The following is a 14,905-nucleotide window of genomic DNA, read 5'->3' on the forward strand; positions in this document are numbered from 1 at the left end:
TTTAGTAGTAAAGGCATTTTTCTATATATTTATATTTATTTCCAATTATTTGCCATATATCTCAAATACAAAGAATGGCAGGAGGATTGCTTTTATTGATCACAATTGACAAATGTTTTACTTGGTTTTTTCAGAAAATATCTGACAAATATTTATCTTAATAGGGCAAATTTTCAAAACTCTTCTTAAGTTTTGGCTCTACAATATCTCACACATCTCTTTCCAACAAAAAACGTCTGACTTCTTTCTTTAATGAAACTATTACATTATCAAGTTAAAAAAAATCCAAACATCACAAGTTTTTATGAAAAAGTTCTTTTGACTTGGGGTTCAAACCCAGCTCAGGCCTTAGTCCTCAACGCGGCCGTCACAGGTTTGATTCCCGGCCGGGCGACCTTTGCCACATGTCTTCCCCCTTCTCTCATTACCCTCTTTTCTGTCAATTCTCTACCAAATAAAGGCCAGTAGAGCCAATAAAACCTTTAAAAAAAAGTTCTTTTGACTTGACAATTTCGATTTTACAATAAAAAAAATGCAAACAAAAAATGTTGCAACCACAAGAGATGGAAGAAAACAGAAAATACAAGTAATAGCAAAACCAAACAACATGAAACTTTTCAAATTTTCTCCACAAAACCAAGTCCTCCAGGCCACTAGGGGGAGTCGACTAACAAATTATATGGGACCAGACCCTCTGTAAAGATGTAATGTCCAGGAGAGGAGAAATTTGGAGGATTAAAGGAACAATGTCACATTTCGTATCTTTTCAAATATGCAGACTTTTATAATATTACAAAACAGCAGCATATTTACATACCTAGTCCAGACTCTCCCTGATGGTCTGGAGGACTTTCCTTTTGTGGAGCAAGTTTTCAATGTTTCATACTTTGCTGTTCGCAGCATTATTGTACATAAAGAATGAAACGGTAAAAAGACAAATGACCAGCACCAGGCAAATCCCACAGTCGACTTGATTCAAATTTTAGCTTCACATCATCAACTAGTTCACAGAGATAAAACCAGACTGCCTCATACTGTAGATGAGATCCGAACCAGTTGTGCGTGATCTCCTTAAAAAGTTTGAGTTTTCTCTTCGTACGTTTGTGAAAGGACACCTGGAAACAGATCCAACATTCAGGTATTTTCAGAAGATAAATGTTCAACCTTTTATTGTCCGACAGGATTGGTAATAGTGGGCTAGAATTTTGTGATTTTAGGGTTTTGTTTTCCAATAAAACCCCCCAGTTCAATCAGGTGTTTTTATATGTAGAGGAAGAAATCATTAAAACCTTTCAGGAATCAGAGGTTTTTCAAAGAACAATCATTCAGTTCATTCAGACAGTGACACAGACTGCTCAACTGTTTCCTGATTGGTCTGTGAGCTACTTCCTGTCTGTGCCAGCAGACCTTGTATGAGTTTCTGATTGGACTCCAGTGAAATCCTGAGGAGGAAACGAAGGAACAAGTCCAGTTGTCTATTGGAGCTCCGTAAGACCTGCCTGGTCAACAGCTCTCTGATAGAGAGATGTCAGATCTGATTTGCTGAATTTAGAGAAACTTCTTTCTTCTTCAGAAGGTAGTGCTTGCTTTTCTTCCATCAGGTTGACTCCAGAGTTATGAAGGTCAGATGAACATAAAGAGCAGCCAGAAACTCCTGAACACTCAGATGGACGTAGCAGAACACCTTGTCCTGAAACTGCCCTCTCTCCTCTTTAAAGATCTGTGGCCTTGTTTTTTCAGTCATTACCCAAAGCTCATGACCATAGATGAGGGTAGGAACATAGATTGGGGGTTTTCCTTTGGACTTAGCTCTTTCTTCACCATGGTAGATCAGTACAGCACCCGCTTCGCTGCAGACGCTGCACCAATTCACCTGTCGGTCTCCCGCTCCATTTTTCCTTAATTCGTGAACAAAATCCCAAGATACTTAAACTCCTCCACTTGGGGCAGGACATCCTCCCCGACCCGGAGAAGGCATGCTACCCTTTTCTGGTTCGAGACCCTTAGATTTAGAGGCACTAATCCTAATCCTGGCAGCTTCCCACTCCTCTGCGAACCACTGTAGATAACTTCCCAAGGAACCCAATAGCACAACATCACCTGCAAAGAGCAGACGTGATCCTAAAGACACCAAAATGGATCCGCTGCACCTATTTATTCTGTCCTTAAAGGTTATGAACACAATCAGTGACAAATAGTAACCTTGGCAGAGGTTACCGGTGTCAGACTCTCACACCTGTCATAAAGGGACCTAACAGGCCCTAAAGATGAGATTTAACTTTATCGTTTCCTAATGTGTAGATCAGTTGTTGGTATTTTCCAGAGGTCACAATAACTGTTCTGGGAATTTAAACATTGCAAAGACATGAAAAGGTTTGATGACAGCTCCAAATATCAGATAGTTTGCATCAAAAATAAAATAAGTCGGGGCGTGCTCTGGTGGCACAGGGGGTTAGCACGCCCCACGTTTGGAGTTCGACTCCCGGTCCCGGCGACCTTTGCCTTTGTCGCAAAAAATACGAGCCACTAGCGCCGCAAAAACTCTTCGGAGAAAAAAAATGAAAAAAATAAAATAAAATAAAATAGCCAGCACTAATTGTTCCAACTCTCCAAACAATATGGAGCCATATCAACCATGATAACCCTGCAGCCCTCTATCCAGTTCTGCTGGTTCACAAATCTGTCATCATCTAGGAAGGAGCTGCTTTACGTTTCCAGGTTGTCTGTTGAATAACCTTGAAGCCAAATGAAAGCCCTTAACTCTGGGTTCCATGAATTCCTCCAACTCCAGAGTTTGCTTCAACCACACCAACTTCATCCAGTCTGACCACATGATATTTCAGACATAGGTGACATAACAGAAACTTACTTTTGATTGTTAGAGTGATCGTCTTCAGGTCCAGAACCCTCTGGAGGTTCAGAGATGCTCTGATGATGAGGTAAAGGATCAGATCCCAACAGGGTGTCAGGTTCTGGTCCCAGCTTGGATCCAGATTCACATCCTATAAATGTCTGAGATTGAAGCTCGAGTTCAGTGTTGGGTTCAAAACCTGATACTGTCTCAGATTCAGGATCGTTATCTGATATGGGTTCAGTTCCAGGTACAAGTTCAGAGTAGGGATCGTCTTTGGATTCAATTTCTAGCCCAGGTACAGCAGGAGGTTCAGGAGAGTCTGGTTCCTCTGTGTGACTAGAAATGTATGATAAAGGAAAATATATTCCCAGAATTCTTTTGCACATATAAGGGACATGAATATAAAAAAACTTACCTTTGATTGGTAGAGATTTCATCTTCAGGTCCAGAACCCTCCAGAGGTTCAGAGATGGCCTGAGGATGAGGTAAAGGTTCAGATCCCAACATGGTGACAGGTTCTGGTACCAGCTCTGACCCAGATTCACATCCTGATAAGGTCTCAGATGGAGGTTCAGGTTCAGACTTGACTACTGAGTCAGGTTCATAAACTGATTTGGTTTCTGACCCAGACAAAAGGTCAGCATTGGGTTTGTGTTCGGACACAGTCTCAGGTCCAGGTTGAGGTTCAGGAAAGTCTGGTTTCTGTGTGCTGCTAGAAAAACATGGTTAAAAAGAAAAGGTAAATGTTTTCAGGTCAGCAACTGCAGTTATTATGAAATGTCCTATTTTACATTAATTATTTCCATTTCACCATGAAATTTCAGACACAGAAGGACAATAAGAGAAACTTACCTTTGAGTGGAAGAGCGATCAGGTTCAGGATCAGGATCAGGTTCAGGATCAGGTTCAGGTTCAGGTTCAGGATCAGGATCAGGTTCAGTATCAGGTTCAGGAAGCTCTGGAAGTTCAGTGATAGTTGGAGGTAAAGGTTCAAATCCGAACAGAGTCGCAGATCCAGGTACTGATACTGATTCAGGTTCATTAACTGATCCAGATACAAGTTCAGAGTTGGGTTCAAATCCCAGCCGGGTGTCAGGTTCTGGTACCGGTTCTGATCCACATAAGATCTCAGATTGAAGTTCAGGTTCAGAGTTGGGTTCAAACCCTGATGGTGCCTCAGCGTCTGGTACTAAGTCAGGTTCATGAAGTGATTTGGTTTCTGATCCGGTTTCCAGTTCAGCGTAGAGTTTGTGTTCAGATGCTACCTCAGGTCCAGGTTGAGGTTCAGGAGAGTCCGGTCTCTGACTGTGGCTAAAAATACATTTTTAAGAAAAAAGGAATGTTTTCAGATTAACAACTGCAGTTATGAAATACACTTCATATAAAGTAATTATTTCCATTTCTAATCTGTCATTGTGACATTTCTGTCATAAAGGGAACATAAGAGAAACTTACCTGTGATTGGTGGAGAGACAGTTTTCAGGTTCAGAGATGGTCTGACTGTTGGATTCATAACTCGATAACGTCTCAGGTTCTGGTACTGACATTAATCCAAAACCTGACACAAGTTCAGGTTTTGGTTCAAATCCCAACAGAGAGTCAGGTTCTGGTACCAGTTCTGATCCAGGTTCACATCCTGATAAGGTCTCAGATGGAGGTTCAGGTTTAGAGTTGAGTCCGTATCCTGATAGATTCTGGGGTTCTGGTACCGGTACAGATTCAGGTTCATAAACTGATATGGTTTCTGATCCAGAGTGGGGTTCATATTCTGACACAGTCTCTGGTCCAGTTACGGGTCGAGCTTCAGGTGAGTCTGGTCTCTGTGTGCTGCTAGAAAAACATCCAAGACCAAAAGGAAAATGTTTGCAGGTTAATGTCTGTAGTTGTGGTGAAATTTGTCTATTTATATTTTATTTTCAACAACTGATCCGTTGTTATGCTGTGAATTTGCCCCTGCTATAAAGTATGCTATTCTTAATTTTGTTTATATGTATATATATTGCATTTTTGCAGGAAATGCACATTTTGATCATTTTTCACTTTTTCTTGATTATCTTTTTGTTTTGTTCATTCAACAAGTTAGTATTCACACTGCTGTTTCACACAGAACTGCATTTTCTCTAGTTTCTCTTTCTAAACTCTCATTGTGATTTTTTTATTATTTTTTTAAAGGTTTTGTTGGCTCTAGTGGCCTTTATTTGAAAGTAGTTTGACAGGAAACAGGGTAATCAGAGAGGGGGAAGACATGTGTCAAATGTCGCCAGGCCGGGAATCGAACCTACGACCACAGCTACAAGGACTAAGGCCTCAACGTGGGTCATGCTTTGCCCCTGCGCCACCACAGCACCCCATTGTGATATTTTAGACATTTATATGAGTTTGAATACATTCTCAGGATATTGTGGATTAATAAAGAGTGGTACTTCAGCTGCTGGTTTTTAAAGTTTTGGAAAAACAATACAAAATGAACAGTTGAACATTCAATCTTTCCTAGATGATGAATAGTTGAAGTTCCTGAAATGGAGAAAAACTGACAGCGTACCAGAGTGAGCAGCACCAAGTCAGACATGTTGGGATGAGATGTGGATCCTCTGCTCTGTAACACAACAGAAACGCTGAAGATGCAGTGACATCCATGCTGAGCTCAGTCAGTCACAGACGCTGGCCTCACCTTTGACCTTTGCTCTGTTTCTTCTGCTCTCTGAGCAGAGGAACGCTCTCATTCACATCCTGATCCTGATCCATGCTGCTGAATCCACATCAGCTCACGCTGCCTTCACCTGCAGAGGAAACACAGGCAGAATGTTAGGATTCATCTGGACATCAGCTGTAAACGTTGGTTCTTATTCTCTGATTCACTTCCAGGTCAGGAGGCTCAGTTACCTTTGAGTTTAAAACTGACTGGATAAGAAATATGATTCTAAGGAGTTGGTATAACAGAAACATCTTCACTTGGTTTAATACAATAGTTATTGAGTGAATATTATTAGGATTCATGTAATGAAGATTGAAGAGTCTGCTGCCGCTAGTCTGGAGGAGCTAAGTGGCGTCGTGAGGCAGAAGCTGTTTGGTAAATAGGCGGCGCTTTGTGTGAGCTAACGTTCAGGCACAGCTGAATGGTTGCCATGGAGATTAAAGGATTCCTCAGATATTTATGAATTAATAAAGTAACACTATTGTTATGTTTTTGGATGAGGGAATAATTTTATAATATGATGTAAAACTCAAAAAGTTGATTCTACATGATGCCGCCTCTTTAAGCAATTAAAGGGGTGGTAAAAATTTTATTTAAGTAATTAAATTTTTACCCATTTTCTATTTGGGTAAAAATGTGTTGAAGTTGTTCTAAGATTACTGGAGTAGTTTTTGGTTTTCTCACCGTCCTCTGTGAACGAATGATTACTTTCTAAAATAAATCATAGCACAGCTGCAGGAGCTCCACCCTGTGAAAGAATGGCAGGCCTTCACGATCTTCACCCTCAGGGCCTATCAGTGCATTCAGGCAGACTCGGGGGGGGATGGGGGGCCTCTATACAAAGGTTGGCCCTGGGCCCCAAAATGACTGAGTCTACCTCTGCGTACCTTCACTCTGTGGCTTTTCCCACCGTTTGCTGTTTGCTGTCGGTGTTTGTCTGCGATTCGACCGACTGGAGTTTGTCTCTCACTCCTGGCAGCAGAGTAATCACTTCCTGAAGTAAACGTTGGGCTGACAGTCTGTCGAGTTTCCAGCCTGACACTAACTTCACTGTGGAGTCATGAATGAAGTTTTCTCTCTACAAAAATAAAAAAACAAAGAAGAAAAACTCACCCTGGTCACGGCTCTTCTTCAGAAACGCCGTATTCCACCTGCAGCTTCGTTTGTCTTTCTGTTCTTCCTGATTTCTCTTGTCTGTCTTGTTGGCAGCGTCTCCGTGGAGACACGCCCACTGGCGTGTGTGAACCTGCTCAACATCACTGCTTTCAGTTTCTTTTCATTTTTTATCTTATTTCTGGTAGAACTGTTTTACATGAAACATAATTTTTTCCAATTTAATCACCTTTTGTTTTTAAGTCTTTAAGATCTTCAGGATTTTAATGTTAAATACATAAATTTCTGTCACTGCTGTTTCTTATAGATTTCAGTTTCATCTTTTATGAAGCCAGTATTTTTAGTTTGTTTTTGGTTTTTTATGCTTTAATATTTGGAAAAAGCTCTAAAGTTTGTTAACCACTGCAGGCTGGTTTAGCTTGGAAGCTGAAAGAAAACTGAAGTTAGACTGAAAGTCTCCCACTAACCGCTGATGTGAAGTTTTTAAAAGAAAATAGTTTTTTTTTTTTTAAATTAAATTTTCAACTCGAACTCACAATAGAGCAGAAAACTAATCAGATTTGGTCGATGCTGGTTCTTCACCGTTTGAATCAGAGGAAATGAGGATTTCTGTAAAAATCTGTTTATTAAAAGCAACATCAGATGAATTCATTAAGCCTTTATGAAAACATCCCATAATTCCAAACAGGACGAACTGATGTGACCTGCCTGCTTCATTCAGCCTCAGTTTGAACTGAGAGCAGCTCTGGATTATTAAACCTGCACATCCTGCTGCCTGCAGGACGGAGAACTTAAACAATCCTTCAGCTTTTTGTTGCATCTCCAATAAATGTTGGAACTATTTGCACAAAAAACAAATAAAAACTGTTATTAAAAAAAACATTGAGTTTAAGCTGACAAACTTTCTGTCTCTGATAGAAAAGGATGATTTGGTTCTTTTAGGTCCGCTGAGGTTTGATGATGATGATGGTGGTCCCGGTGCGGTCCAGTTAAAGCCTCATCAGCTCAGAGTCTGGTTCCGCTCCACCCTCTGCATGGTGTCTCTGATCCAGCCCAGGAAGTTTCCCAGCCTGGTGTAAACGCCGTACTTCCCCCGCGCGGCGCATTTCTCCCCCCAGCTGACGATCCCGGTCAGGTACCAGGTTCCTCGGTAGTGGACCACGAACGGCCCGCCGCTGTCTCCGCTGCAGGCGTCCATGTTGGTCTCCAGGTAACCTGCACAGAACATGTTGTCTGTGATCACCTGCAGGACGGACAGAGAGGAGAGGAGGGTTCATCTGGACTGAAACATCAGGGTTTTAAAATCACAAAAAGCTACAATAATGATGTAAAAACCTTTGATAAAAAATTTTAACACTCGTTGAACTTGAACTTTGTCCATATTTTCCAAACAATCAAGTTGGAAGTGCGATCAAGAACCAGACCACCTGCTGCCACCCACAGCCTTTTACATGTTTGGTTTTGAAACTTAAAAGGAATTAATGTTGATAAAAAATACATTTTTTACGTTTGTTGAATCTGTCACCATGTTGTGACAGTTTGATATGAAAGAAAAAATCAATCTCCTCCGCCTTCTCCCAGTAGTATCTAGAATCAACCAATCAGAGTCAGGAGGCGGGTTTTCGTGCTGTCGATCAGGCCTGGGTTTGTGCAGCTCTCCCCTCCTATCTCTCCGCTACAGCTTCTCCTTGTAATGAATGCTAGGCTAGTTAGCATGGCCACTGACGATGGGAGATGAGCTGTTCTCTAGGAAACGCAAGTTATTTCTCCGCCATTAGCACATTTAGCAGCGTGTTCATTGATTGACAGCGCTAAGCCCCTCCTCCTGGCTCTGATTGGTTGATCTTGGTGCATTTCTTCAGACTGCAGGAACCGTTCAGGTAGGAGGTAGAGGAAACTGACCTTTTCACAGTCTAGTGAAAATGTTGTCAACGTGTCGTAACAAACTGTCACAACATGGTGACAGTTTTAACAGATATGGATTTTTTTTTTTTTACATCGGTTACCTGTTGTAGTTTTAAGAAAAGCTCAGATAGAAATAAACATCTAAAAAAAAGTTTATAAGTTCTTCTTATTTTTCATTTTAATTGACAAAAATCAGAGTTTTCCTGAGTTGAATTATGTTTCTGAGTTTTGTCCAAAGTAAACTAAAGTGAAATCTATAACATTCTGCAGAATGAAACCTGGTTAGCGCTCTGACTGGAGCTCAGCGCCGCCCCCTGCAGGTGGCGATCAGCTCACCTGTTCGGTGGAGGCAGAGCAGGCCTGGTAGCTGACCACCGGCAGGGTCACCTTCCTCAGGAAGCGGGAGGAGCTGCCCAGGTACTGCGTGGCGCCCCACCCCGTCACCACGCCCCGGGTGTCTTCCTGAACACAGACAGGCGGTCAGAACCCGAAACATGCATCGGCCGGACTCACGGCCGGAACCGGGTTACCCTCAGCAGGTATCTGGACAGGTGAGGGTCCGGCAGGCAGGCGGGGACCGCAGTGGGGCCCCTGAGAGCCGGCCGGGCCAGGTAGAGCAGGGCGATGTCGCTGTCGAAGGTGTAGGAGTGGAAATGAGGATGAGCGACGATCTGCTGGATCTTTATCTTCTGCTCGTCTGGATCAGGACGTTTTTTATCGTAGTCACCTAAAAAACAAAAAAACAAACAAATGAATAAATAATTGTGAGACGAAGGAAGATGAGAAAAAGAAAACAGACCTTTTGAGCAGAATCATGACTGCTGTTGCTTTTCATAGTTTTAATTTTATTAGATGTTTCTTATGATTTTATGCTTTGACGCTTTTAAGCTTAACAAATCTGTTTGTCTGGTTGGATGTAAATGTTTTATTCCTGTAAATGGAGCCGCCGTCTCACCAGGTTCCGCTTGAAAAAGAAACAATGAATGTAAATTCTATAAAAAATATTTTTTATATATTTGTTGAATCTGTCATCATGTTGTGGCAGTATGAGATGAATAATCTGTGAAAAACAATCGATCTCCTCTGCCTTCTCCCAGTGCTAACTGCAAACAACCAATCAGAGCCAGGAGGCGGGGCTAAGCGCTGTCAATCAATCCCGTGTGCGCGCGGACTTCAATAACATTTTCTCATAGTTTATACTTTCTAGCAAAAATTCCTAAAGGAGAAACTTCAACCATCAAAGACTAACATCAAATCTACCTCTAGCTCAGAAGAGTAAAATCAAGTTTCAGAGTGGCCTAGTCAAATCCCAGACTTAAATTTGATTGATAGTCTGTAGCGTGACCTTAAAACACTCAAAAACTAAATCAAAGCAATAAATCGGACATTAAACCAGCCAATCAGTACAGAGACCAATCAGGACCGGCTGATGGTTCCCATCGTTTTGTTCTGGTCCAGCAGGAACAGGAACCAGTTAGCGAGGTTTTTCAAAATAAAGCTCCATTCTCACCTACAGTGACGTGGTCCGCTGAGTCCTCAAAGCAGTGAGCTGCAGAAACAACCCAACGCTCCGAAACCAGGGTTCCTCCACAGAACCCGGACCCGTCCGACCTGTGGACCAGAACCTGGACAGAACCGGTCGGAATCAATCAGAACCTCAACAGAATCTGAACAGATCCACACAGAACCAATCAGAACTTTGACAGATCCATACAGAACCAATCAGAATCTGAACAGAACCATCAATAGAAGACTAACCTGCCAGGGACTTCCTCCTCGACTCTCCAGGTTTCCTCCCACAATACGAGTCGAAATATTCTCCTCCATTTGTCCCTCCGTCTGGTACCCACCTGTCAATCAATCAATCAATCAATTAATCAATCAATAAATGAATCAAGTTTATTTGTATGGCACATTTAAGCAACAAGGCAGTTCAAAGAAACATTATAAATGTTCTTCAGGTGACAGAAGGCCGTCTTTGTAACCGTCTTTATGTCTCTGCAGGTTCAGGTCTGATAGTTTCAGCTGTAATAGCTGAAGTTGACCAACCTGAAGTTGACCAACCTGAAGTTGACCAACCTGACGTTGACCAACCTGACGTTGAGTTTGTTGCCTCTGACGGTTCTGTTGAGTTGTGTTCATGGACTTCGCTGTTGGTGCCGTTCTGGTCCGTTGCCATGGTAACGTTGGCGTCATCCAGGAGATCCAACAGGGAGCGACCGTAGTGCAACGCTGCCATCTGCTGGCGGCCGCAGGGAAACTCCACTGGATGGGAGAATAAAGCAGTTATGGAGAATTTCACCTCAGGAAAATCTGCTGGAATTACAGATTAGACAGGTAAATTAGTGCAACACAGGACAACGACCTGTCAGACAGGTGAGACTGACATCAAATCTGTCTCAGATTAGACCAGGTTTATTTCAGATTACACCAGATTAGACCAAGTTTATTTCAGATTAGATCAGATTAGACCAAATTTATTTCAGATTAGACCAGGTTTATTTCAGATTAGACCAGATTAGACCAAATTTATTTCAGATTAGACCAGATTAGACCAAATTTATTTCAGATTAGACCAGATTAAACCAAATTTATTTCAGATTAGACCAGATTAGACCAAATTTATTTCAGATTATACCAGGTTTATTTCAGATTAGACCAGATTAGACCAAATTTATTTCAGATTAGACCAGATTAGACCAAATTTATTTCAGATTATACCAGGTTTATTTCAGATTAGACCAGATTAGACCAGGTATACGTAGTGTGTTACCTGTTGGTGTGCAGCTCTTTTCATCAGCCTCCAGTTTAAATCCGTCAGCACAGCCACACTGAACTCCAGCGCCCTCTGGCAGGTCTTGGCAATACTGCAGGCAGCCACCGTTCCCATAGCGACACTCCAACACCTCTAGACACGGCACAGACACAGGTAGCAGGTGTGTTGTGAGACCTCATGGCCGACAGGTGTTTATCCGAGTCGCAGCTCGTTTCTCACCTGAGTCGCAGGTTTTCCCGCGGAACCTGGGAGGACACAGACACAGAAACTCCTGCCGGTCCTGACTGCAGATTCCCCCGTTAAGGCAGGGGTTGGTTCGGCACGGGTTCAGATCTGCAAAACAGAGAAAACACAGGTGGACCCGTCACCTGGCAGTGATGTCATCAGGCAGTGATGTCACCTGGCAGTGATGTCATCAGTTAATGATGTCACCAGATAATTACTATACATACCAATTTACCTGTGTTCAGGTAAATTTCTCATTCAGCTCTAAATTCAGCAAGAAAATCAAAACATGTTGCAACATAATTCTGATATGCATAACTAAGGCTGAACGATACGGCAGGAAAACAAATCACCAATCAATCATATTAGTCAATATCAATACTTTATTATGTTGTTGTGCTTTAAATTATCTGAAATACTGCCAGTGTAGATAACTGTTTATCCACAGTTTTCTCTCTGCAGTTATGACCCACCGCGCAAGTTACTCAACAGGTTGTTGCTAGGTAACCAAAGAGTGTTGTTAGGTAAATGAACAACAGTTTTACTCACGTTGGTATCTGTACCAGAACTCCATCTGTGGATGAGAGTTTAGAGTTAATATCTGCAGCAAAGACGACTCGACGACGAGGAGAAACAATCCAGGTTCATTTTCAAAGACATATTTCATCATCTACAAATCTTACATTTTCAAACTTAATACTTAGTTAGCAAACTAAGTACTTAAGTATTTAGTTTTGTAGTTTTAATTATCTGAAATACTGCCAAAGTGTGGATAAATGTTGTATTAACAATTTTCAAAACTAAAAAAACTAAATACTTATGTATTTAGTTTTGAGCTCAGAGTGACGTATTTGAGACGAGCTAAATATTAATCTAACTAAATATTTAGCTTTAAGACAATTTTTTGTCTTGCTAATGAGACAAAATGAGGTTGCTGACTGAATATTCAGTTTGAAAGTGTGACAAACAAAAAACATGGTGAAAATATCCATCCATCCATCCATCCATCCATCCATCTTCTTCCTCTTATCCGGGGTCGGGTCGCGGGGTAGCAGCTTCAGAAGGGAGGCCCAGGCTTCCCTCCCCGGCCTCTTCTTCCAGCTCTTCCGGGGGAATCCCGAGGCATGAAAATATGATTTGAAAAATTAACCACAGTTTTTTCTCTTATGGCTAAATGACCCAAATTATTTCTGTTAATTTTTTACTGTGCAAATTTACATATTAACCAATTTCTCCAAATATTAATGTAATAAAGTGAACTGCACCAGAGGAATCTAATTATTCCCATTATTTGTAGAACAAATCTGCCACTGACACTGGAGGGCAACCGGACCCACCATGTTGTCCCAGGAAGATAAACCTCATCACTGAATGTGGCCCCCAGTGTGGCCCCCTGTCCCTTAATGTGGCCCCTGGCCCCCGGTGTGGCCCCCTGTCCCTTAATGTGGCCCCTGGCCCCCGGTGTGGCCCCCTGTCCCTTAATGTGGCCCCTGGCCTCCAGCGTGGCCCCCTGTCCCTTAATGTGGCCCCTGGCCCCCGGTGTGGCCCCCTGTCCCTTAATGTGGCCCTGGCCCCCGGTGTGGCCCCCTGTCCCTTAATGTGGCCCCTGGCCTCCAGCGTGGCCCCCTGTCCCTTAATTAGGCCCCTGGCCCCCGGTGTGGCCCCAGAGTGGGTTGTACTGTGGTTTCGTGGGTCTGGAAGATCTCGGCGGCCTCCTCTCTGGAGCAGCGCTCTTCGTAACACTCCCTCTCCAGGTTTCCTGGCAGCATCTCCTCCAGGATGAAGGAGTTGGCACGGCGCCACCTAGTGGAGGACTGCAGCACCTGCACAGCCGTCGGCTGGTCGATGAAGACTGAGGAGTAAATTAAACTTTACTCAGACATCGCCTGACCTAAGATGGCATATTAGGGCCATTGTAGACAGAAAAAATTAGGAGTAAATTTGAGAAAGTCAAAAATTTACTGGAGAAAAATCTGAACATTTTTGATTAATCTCAAATTTTTTAGAAAATGTTTTGGAATTTTTTGAGTTTGAAAAGTAAAAAGAAATTTGGGGAAAAAAAACAAAAGATTTTGAGATACATCTCAGAAATTTTCAAGAAAAAATATCTTGAATTTTCTTTACTTTTGGAAGTTTTCTAATTTTGAATTTCAAAAGTCAAATATTTTCAGTTTTCAAAGCTCAGAAAATTAATCTCACAATTTCTGAGTTTTTCCCCACAAGGTTTTGACTTTTGGAGTTCAGAAATTCCCTATTTTCTAGAATTTTTTTTTAGTGGACATTTGCTCCTTTTTTCTATGTACGATGTCCATAATACGCCATCACCGCTGCACTCTGACTGCTGCTTGTTTAATTATTAAACCGTATTGATGGCCATCAGCCTGAATCTCATTTTAAAGACTCCACAGCGTCAGGAGAAGGTGTCGATCTCCCGGTTCTCTACATCTGGATAAAGATCCGGTGGATCCGGGTCTCACCTGAACATTGGATCAGCGTGGAGCAGCTCAGCAGGAAGCCCAGATTCACCGTCATGAACGACAACATGTCTGCCTCCGGAGCGTCAGTCCACCTGCGAAATGAAGGTCCAGCTCATCGATCGACTTTTAACCACAGTTCAAATATTGACTCGCAGCAGAACCGCGAACAACGAGGGAGAAAAGACCAAGAATTCTGGCAAAATGTTTGGTTTTCATCACTCACCTGTACAGCAGGAGGTCAGAGGTCACCTTCTGAGAAAGAAGAGTGATTGTTCATTCAGTGGGAGCAGCAGCTCGGTTTGTTATTGGTGTGGAAAACCAACATCCTGCAAGACAAGCTGCAGGGAAAACTTAGCCCACCGTGATTTCAACCCCAGAGTTTCCAACATCCCAACCTGGCAGGTTCCTCATCTCAGAACCAGTTTCTCCAAACTAAAACTCTACATCAGGATGCATTCACTTACCGTCGGAAACTGGGACTCTGCCTTGACATCTCGCATAAAATATAATCCCTAATTCCATTTGTTTTTATTTTTTTTTGCTGATTTTGAGAAACAAATGAGCAGCTTTGGTTCCGACCCGACCAATCAGAAAGCCTGAAACCAGTTTGAAAAGGGTTTTCATCCCGACTTAAACTGGTTTCAGACTCTTCGGAACGGGTTTAAGTTTAAATAATTAATTAGATCAGGTTTCTCCAAAGTGCGGTCCGGGGGCCATTCGTGGCTCCCAGAATGATTTTGGGCGGCCCTTGACTTGATCACAATCCAAAAATGGCTTCATGTGGTTCTGCCAGGTCAGGCATTTTGATGCAGATTCACATTTAAAAACAATTCCACTGATGGGTGGCCTTTCAAAATAAG

General features: G+C 42.4%; 2 protein-coding genes across 6 annotated transcripts; both read right to left on the reverse strand.

The window, feature by feature from the left end:
• Window positions 1-75: 75 nt before the first annotated feature.
• LOC116737696 (proteoglycan 4-like) lies at window positions 76-6,789 on the reverse strand. Of its 4 annotated transcripts, XM_032591056.1 has the most exons (8): window positions 6,663-6,782; window positions 6,437-6,568; window positions 5,526-5,634; window positions 5,397-5,450; window positions 4,310-4,684; window positions 3,707-4,165; window positions 3,270-3,566; window positions 76-3,190 (listed from the first exon to the last, which is right to left on the reverse strand). In XM_032591056.1, the coding sequence occupies exons 3-8, from the start codon at window positions 5,597-5,599 to the stop codon at window positions 2,866-2,868; spliced, it is 1,584 nt and encodes a 527-aa protein (XP_032446947.1). In that variant the 5' UTR covers window positions 5,600-5,634; window positions 6,437-6,568; window positions 6,663-6,782; the 3' UTR covers window positions 76-2,865. The 4 variants fall into 4 exon arrangements, with proteins under 4 accessions (XP_032446947.1, XP_032446948.1, XP_032446949.1 ...); XM_032591057.1 differs by lacking the exon at window positions 6,437-6,568 and having other exon boundaries at window positions 4,310-4,681; window positions 6,663-6,789; XM_032591058.1 differs by lacking the exon at window positions 6,437-6,568 and having other exon boundaries at window positions 3,270-3,563; window positions 6,663-6,789.
• A 620-nt stretch (window positions 6,790-7,409) lies between these two features.
• LOC116707484 (coagulation factor IX) lies at window positions 7,410-14,371 on the reverse strand. Of its 2 annotated transcripts, XM_032544842.1 has the most exons (12): window positions 14,269-14,371; window positions 14,046-14,137; window positions 13,248-13,420; window positions 12,118-12,142; window positions 11,563-11,676; window positions 11,341-11,475; window positions 10,662-10,832; window positions 10,326-10,417; window positions 10,078-10,192; window positions 9,098-9,294; window positions 8,904-9,029; window positions 7,410-7,905 (listed from the first exon to the last, which is right to left on the reverse strand). In XM_032544842.1, the coding sequence occupies exons 2-12, from the start codon at window positions 14,110-14,112 to the stop codon at window positions 7,663-7,665; spliced, it is 1,458 nt and encodes a 485-aa protein (XP_032400733.1). In that variant the 5' UTR covers window positions 14,113-14,137; window positions 14,269-14,371; the 3' UTR covers window positions 7,410-7,662. The 2 variants fall into 2 exon arrangements, with proteins under 2 accessions (XP_032400733.1, XP_032400732.1); XM_032544841.1 differs by lacking the exon at window positions 14,269-14,371 and having other exon boundaries at window positions 14,046-14,184.
• Window positions 14,372-14,905: the final 534 nt, after the last annotated feature.

This window comes from Xiphophorus hellerii, chromosome 18, assembly GCF_003331165.1.
Source record: "Xiphophorus hellerii strain 12219 chromosome 18, Xiphophorus_hellerii-4.1, whole genome shotgun sequence".
In the NCBI taxonomy this organism is placed as follows: Eukaryota; Metazoa; Chordata; class Actinopteri; order Cyprinodontiformes; family Poeciliidae; genus Xiphophorus; species Xiphophorus hellerii.

What these genes read in the sequence shown, in the direction of transcription:
- LOC116737696 (XM_032591055.1), bottom strand. Translation starts at nt 5,599, where the DNA reads ATGGATCAGGATCAGGATGTGAATGAGAGCGTTCCTCTGCTCAGAGAG. An exon ending in GATCGCTCTTCCACTCAAAG is followed by an intron (nt 3,567 to 3,706) that starts GTAAGTTTCTCT and finishes ATGTTTTTCTAG; the next exon opens with CAGCACACAGAAACCAGACT. An exon ending in GAAATCTCTACCAATCAAAG is followed by an intron (nt 3,191 to 3,269) that starts GTAAGTTTTTTT and finishes ATACATTTCTAG; the next exon opens with TCACACAGAGGAACCAGACT.
- LOC116707484 (XM_032544842.1), bottom strand. Translation starts at nt 14,112, where the DNA reads ATGTTGTCGTTCATGACGGTGAATCTGGGCTTCCTGCTGAGCTGCTCC. An exon ending in CGGGAAAACCTGCGACTCAG is followed by an intron (nt 11,476 to 11,562) that starts GTGAGAAACGAG and finishes TGCCGTGTCTAG; the next exon opens with AGGTGTTGGAGTGTCGCTAT. An exon ending in GAGGAGGAAGTCCCTGGCAG is followed by an intron (nt 10,193 to 10,325) that starts GTTAGTCTTCTA and finishes GGTTCTGTCCAG; the next exon opens with GTTCTGGTCCACAGGTCGGA.